At 38.4% G+C, this 7,016-nt stretch overlaps 1 protein-coding gene across 1 annotated transcript; it reads right to left on the bottom strand.

The window, feature by feature from the left end:
• Nucleotides 1–413: 413 nt before the first annotated feature.
• On the bottom strand, nt 414–5,762 carry LOC141675172 (low affinity sulfate transporter 3-like). Its single transcript, XM_074481886.1, has 12 exons — nt 5,324–5,762; nt 5,194–5,242; nt 4,851–5,058; nt 4,539–4,716; nt 4,396–4,461; nt 4,069–4,299; nt 3,846–3,972; nt 3,455–3,741; nt 1,710–1,903; nt 1,539–1,633; nt 1,369–1,445; nt 414–1,276 (listed from the first exon to the last, which is right to left on the bottom strand). Exons 1-12 carry the CDS (start codon nt 5,618–5,620, stop codon nt 1,139–1,141), a joined length of 1,947 nt encoding a protein of 648 aa, XP_074337987.1. The 5' UTR covers nt 5,621–5,762; the 3' UTR covers nt 414–1,138.
• Nucleotides 5,763–7,016: the final 1,254 nt, after the last annotated feature.

The raw sequence follows: 7,016 nt of genomic DNA, 5'->3' as shown, positions 1-7,016 counted from the left end.
AAGGAAGCTCGGCTTGGCTCGATTTGTTAGAAAAAAATGAAAGCTCGGCTCGGTTCGTGAACAGCTCCAATCATTCCAAAGTTATCTTTTGGGTTTAGATATGGCAATCAACTCTGTTATGTTTAAGAATATCGGTGACACATGGTATATGGAAACTATATATTCATTATGTTCATCACTTCATATCGAAGTTAGCTTTTGCGATTGAGATCGGCCAGATTGGCCATCCTGATGTGTGAATTACGGCCATGAAGGGGATATGTAAAAAGGGAGAATTCGGTTAAAAAGTTTAAGGATGAGAGCATAGTATTCTAATACATATAGACCAACCATTTCACAAGTTACTTGTGACTAACCGGCTCAAAGACAGTGTATTTTCAAAAAAAATCCGCTTTAGAAAAAAGCATATGTATATTAGCCCAAATGAACTCGCTTATAGGATTATATCACTAGTCTTCGTATTCCGGGGCAACTTGACGCATCAAGATTTCAAGTCCGGAATTCCTATTCATAATTAGCCAATGTACTATGCCCTCAGGAGCCAAGCTGATTTATAAGTCCGGTATTAGGCCCCAAAAAAACATGATCTAATGGTGCACTTAGCAATAGTACCCTTGCTTGTAGAGGTGGCCAAACGAGCGGTTTAGCTCGGTACAATTGTGAATCGACCCACCAAAAACTCGTATAACTCGCCTCGTAACGTGCTGATTCAAAATTGGGCACAGACAGTAGAATATAAGACACACCTCGATGTCAGACTGCCTCACGGACCTGTCTTCCTTCCTTTGGGGAGAAAGCAATTCTTTCTGGTCAAGAAAATACTTGCAAGTCATATCATTTTGTAATTATAATTGAACAGTAGAAGTTACCTGGAGTTATAGCCTAGGTAGAACAGTGAAAGGCACCCAATGTGAGTATATATGTTCATGCATCTATAGATAGATGGTTATCTAACTTGCCACACTGTTATTATGGAAATTCCAGGACACTATCATACATGTTTTTCTACAAAGAGGGAACCACCGAAGTGTTTCACTGTTCTGGCGTTATTATATGCCCGTACAATTTACACAAAGACAGGTCTACAAATATTACACATACACACACAGTGAAAGCGAGTGCTTGTAGGTTGTAATATCTAGACATGCATCCTGTGACCAAGACATGCATCTGCTGCTTCTCCAATAGTTAAAAACACCCTCCCCTCAATCTTTTTCACAAGATTGGATACCTTTAGCTTGTGAACAACTTGCCATTTAGGGTTCGTTATAGCTAACTGCAAGAGTTACAAGTTTATTAAGTTTCTTATCACTTAAATTATATCCAGGAACTAGAAAAAAACATATATGTAATTGTCGTGGTACCTACCATTATTCCTTGTGAGAGCAGCTGCTCATACAATTCTTCTAGCGTAGCCAGTCCAGTGGTGTCTATATTCGTCAAATCTATCATATACGTAGCATTTTTCAGAAGAAATTAGGAGATCTGTGAGCGCGTAAGTTAACATCAGTGTGTAAGAATAAAGATAAATAGCTTACTTGACATGTCAAGAATCACTAGCTGAATCGTCCCTTTAGTTGTAACAATTCCTTTGGCATCCATCTCTTCCTTTTCGATTGCCCATTTTGAAATTCTATAAAAATAAATGACAGTATTTAGCTTCTGTATACAGGTAAGGTAAGTATGTACATACAAATTTCTGGTGTTACCTTTCTCTAATAAAAGTGGCATTAGCAAAACACAGCAAGGGAGACTTAATACGGACAGAAAGAACACCGGGAAGCATAACAGCCATCGGATACTGGTTTACATCACAAAACATGTCTGTTCCTGGAACCTTTCCTAAGGTTTCTATCCCTGGTTGTATCGAACTTATGATGATCTTTGCAAACGACATTGCTACCTGCAAACCATCATTCATTCGCCAAGTCAGTGTGTATGATAATTTTATGTTACTGAATTCGCAAACAAAATCCATATCTACAACCATGCCTAGTCAGTTCATCTTGTCAAAAGTATGTATAACCTTAGACTTAGCGGATGGTATATAGACACTTAATATAACTTAGACCTAGCGGATGGTATATAGACACTTAATATAACTTAGACCTAGTGGATGGTATATAGACACTTAATCATCACCTCAGTATATCTTCGAATAATATTTCAAATTGGTGACAGTCTGTTGTCTGGCTATCTTTCTTGGATCTTCTTTCGTTTTGGACTTGTAACTAATGCCAAAAGTTAAAAGCATGCTTGACCCAATAAAGCAAAATCTGGTAAGAGAGCCCACAAATAATGAGAATATTGTGGTGGATTTTAGTGGGTTTTAAGCGATTGGATCCACCATTATTTTGTCAAGGCTTATATACCATTCAAACCCTGTGAAAGTGGAGGCCCCTGCTTAGTGCTTACTACTACTGCATGATACATATAATACATGTTCTGTTCTGCACCAACACTAACACATAGGTAGAAGCCCAACTTGTTCCTTTGTCTCTTTGGTAAAAATCAAAACCAAGTCTAGCTACTAAACTAGGTAGTTGTTCCTTGTATGGGTGTAGTTCTAGAATATAATTTAGATGGTTACACTTTGTCAATCAGGTTGATTCTTTATCACCAAAAGACAACCCATGTTAATTTTGCAGATCTTTTTTGCTTTTCTTTTCCTTTTTCATTTCAAGCAAGCAATTAGCAAATATGTCTACTGACAATTTGGTTCACTCTCAATAATTACGGTATGTCTTTCGCTCACTTATGATAGGTCAAGAGTTCAAATTCGGTCAGAGTCAAGGTGTCGTAGTTTGTTATTCTTGTAAAAACTTCATTTTGGAACGTTTTAAAATAATACAGATAAAAGGGAACATAGTAACATGATATATAGAAGTACTAGTTGCAGATATGGACCAATCCTCTTAAATAAGGCAGTTTGTATCTTAATCACTTCTAATTGATAGTAGGAAGGCTGGGTAGCTATTTGAAATGAAGGAGCGGTGTTGGTTGCACCAAGGTCGAGTTGGTGCCCCCACTCCATTGAAGGGTAGTATCTTAGGTCGGTAGACAAAATTTGCATCAGAACTTCCCAAATTTTTAGTATTTCGATGCTAGTAATCGAATGTGCTAAACACACATATTTTGAGATATAATATATAAAAATAATGTTTTTGAGAAGTTTTGATGATGAAACTGATAGTTATTTTCTGCAAAAGTTGAAAACAGTTTTTTCCAAAAGCATGGGGAACATATTTTTTCTAATAACAGTTTTTAGATCAAAAGTGTTTTTCCAGATAAACAGTTTTTAGAATTTATCAAGAACTTTTCTAACAGTTTTTCAGCAAAAAGCTGTTGTAGCGTAATAGCAATACCAAACGGGGCCTATGTTAACTTGTAAATTATCTAAATCATGTAAGAACAAGAAGAAATCACACAAGTATACTTTGTTAGAAAATGTTACCGCTACTAGCAGACCGATCTCCACTGAACCAAACAACACTCCAAAGAACGCTCCGGTAAGAGCAAGAAAATCAAGCTTATCAACTTTGTAAATGTTGTATGCTTCATGAACATCAATGAGTCCCGGCAATGCAGAAATAATAATCGAAGCAAGTATGGCAATGGGAGTGAAATACAATAGCCTTGTTAGCGCTTCCAAAGATATGATCACAGTTATAACCATAACAATGTTTGATACTACTGTCTCACATCCTGCACTGAAATTAACAGCAGTTCGCGAAAATGAACCTGCAGATCACCAAACGTGTTAGCAATTAAGTGATTACTAGTCAGCCTCGTAATTAGTCTTAATAGTTCTATTTCTAGGAGTAGTACAAGCATTTAACTCTCACCAGTCGCAACGTAGCAAGAAGAAAGAGAGCCTGCAATATTCATGACACCCATGGACAACATTTCCTTGTTTCCATCAAGATGATAACCTTTAATGGTTGCAAAAGATCGACCAACAGCAATGGCTTCCTGATTATTTGATTTTCAAATTTTAAGGAATGAGAGTTGTTTATCGGATTCATCTTCTGAGACAATTGTATATATTTAGAATTTAAATTGCAGTACCGTAAGGGCAACAACTGCAACAATTGCTCCGATTTTGACCAACTCTGTAGCATGAGGATCATTTATCTGTAACTGATGAATCGATATCGGATTCAACCCGCTTTTTATATGTTTCACAATCGTAACTCCATGTTTATCAGCTCTTGGTAGGTAAACAATAAGGGTCGATAAAACAACAGATACTAGAGGTGCAATGGCTGGTAACCAGAATAGTTTCTTGTTTCTTCTTCCCTGAATTATATGTAACAAATTATTTTATGAAATTTTCGGATTTTTAAATACTGTGGTTAAAATATACTATTAAATTGCGCTATTCTGTTTACGTACCACAATCCTCATAAGTAGTAGGAAACACAAAAAAGAGCATCCAAGTACAAAGTTATAAGGACTCCACTGTCAGCAAACATCAAGAATATCGTGTCAATAATTCAGATCTACTGCTAGAAGTTTGTCGACCAGCAAGAACTTACAGGATTATGAAACAAGGACTTGAAGACAGCTGCCAAGACAGATACGATGTCTGTTTTATTTGTCGAGTAAGTAATTCCAAGAAGGCCTTTCAGCTGTTGCAGACCGATAATTATGGCAGCACCAGCCATGAATCCAACAATAACAGCATGTGACAGAAAATCTACTAGAAAACCTAACCTGCATGCAATATCTTACCACATATAATTCTATACACAGCTAGATTGTATCGAGATCATTTAGCTTAATGTAGGTGCAAACTTTCCGGTGCTTATGAAATAATCTGAAGTCGAAAGGAGGGGAAGAAGATAAACCTCAGTAGCCCGAATGCAGCTTGAAAGATTCCAGCATAAAGGGTTACAGTAAATACAAGATTCCTATAAGCAATTGGATCGGCCTCAGGATCTTGAAGTTTCTGAACCATTGAAGATATTAAGAGTGAAACTACGGCCACTGGTCCAATAGCTATTTCCCTTGAACTTCCCATGAACGCATAGATAATCGGAGGGACAACATTTGTGTCTGAAGAAATTTAAAATCATCCGTGAGGCTACTAAACAGAGCCCTGAACTAGCCATATAATCAATTCAATTCTTAATTTTTCTGTAGTACATAAATTTTATGAACAACATGCAACAAAGTAACAAATGCACTTACAAAGACCATGTTGAGGAGCAAGCTTAGCCAAGGTTGCATATCCAATACTCTGCATGGAATAACAATTTCACATTCACTTTTTGAAATTGTTTCGATGAATTCGAGTTCCATGACTCAAACAAGTTCTTACCTGAGGAATACATAAGCTTGCTAGAGTTAAACCAGCCATAAGATCTTTCCTAAACTTATTTGCAGTGTACTTCCGGGACCAAACAAGTATAGGAAAAACACTCTCCAACACCGAAACCACACGCTTAGACTTCGAGTGCTCATTCGATTTGTTTGCATTTGAAAGAACAATCTCTTTAGTGGAATTCACGAGCTCTCGCCAAAGACCTGGAGGCTCAGGGGCATTCAACACCCACTGAGATGCTCGTTCACCTTCTGTCGGTGTTTGGGACAACTGAGCTAGCTCTCTTTCACTCATGGTTACGGATGAAACAATGATTTATCACTATTTTTAAGTAATTTCTTGATTAGCTGTATAGATATAATCTGTATCCTCAAGTAATTAGCTGTAATGAGTATCACAATTTTATGAAGCTAAAAATGTTTCGATACGTATGGTTTTCGCATGTTATATGAACTGATGATTATATTCGTTTAGTATATATTTAAGCCTGCTTAAGATGTACAGTGGACTAATTCGTGTTCCGTCTTTATCATTCCCCACTTTTTGCATTTTAGAATTAATGAGTGAAAAAAAATCATGAATTCGGCAAGACGAGATACAATATACGATTCATACGTGTGTGTTTCCTATTCAACAGTTGAGATAAAATATATAATTCGTATGTTGATGGAGGAATCTGGTAACAACAAAGATTGAGGTTTCTCGCCGGAACTAAGATCTGTGACGTGGTTCTTTGTCGGAAAATCAAGCGGTGTATGGTGGTCTGTGGTTGTTTTAGGCTGAGATTGATCGGACTAAGTGGTGGCTCTCTTATTAGCTCTCAACTTCTTACCCTCTCAATGTGCCTACGTACCCTTTATATAGGGATCAAGTCTGACGTAGTTCTCGTAGAACAAGAAATCTAGTGGGCTTAGACTTCTTATTCCTAGGTCCAGTAGAAGCCCATCCTAAGTCTGTCTTCCGCTAGCTTTAGGAATGTCCAACTATGAGGCCCAACCGCGAAGGCCCAAGGCTCGTTCGTAATCGCAGGACTTCACGGATAGTGCATCTCCCTGCGCAAGGATAACACTCCGCTACAGCTATTTCCCTTGATGTACGGACGCAGGTATAGCCATGGTTCACCCCAAGTGTCGGACGCATCCCTGTCCCCCGAATGAGGATAACCCACCAGATAACAGGACAGGTGATCCCAAGCTCTTGGGTGCAAAGTGCAGGATCACTCCAAAGTTCTCCAACGAGGACACCCGTTGAATGCAAGAACAAAGTTTCCAAAGCACACACCAAAGTTAACCCCGCATCCCCAACGAGGACACCCGTTAAATACAGGAGGAGGCCTTCAATCATCACGCATACCCCTGGAAGCCTTCAAGCTTTTCACGGATATCCCCCTCCTTGACCGTCTCAAGGAGGGAATTCTTCAAAGAGTACCTGCAACAAATACGTTAGTAAAAATAATCTTCATTGCTCCTCTCCATGCAAGCTTTGTCCTGAAGTCACCATCAAAAGTGTATTGACCAAACACAGGACGCGTCCTAAGACTTTGGGCGCGTCCTCACTTTTATAAAACCAACCTTGTTTCTTCATCAACCGTTCCTTACAGCATGCCACAGCAACAAGACGCGTTCTGATAGAGACAGGCACGTCCTCCAACTTCCATTGCCACAAGATCATATTTTCCAAGTACTTTCAC

The sequence above is a fragment of the Apium graveolens genome, chromosome 7, assembly GCF_009905375.1.
Source record: "Apium graveolens cultivar Ventura chromosome 7, ASM990537v1, whole genome shotgun sequence".
Classification (NCBI taxonomy): domain Eukaryota; kingdom Viridiplantae; phylum Streptophyta; class Magnoliopsida; order Apiales; family Apiaceae; genus Apium; species Apium graveolens.
This window is presented reverse-complemented; position numbering and strand designations above follow the sequence as displayed.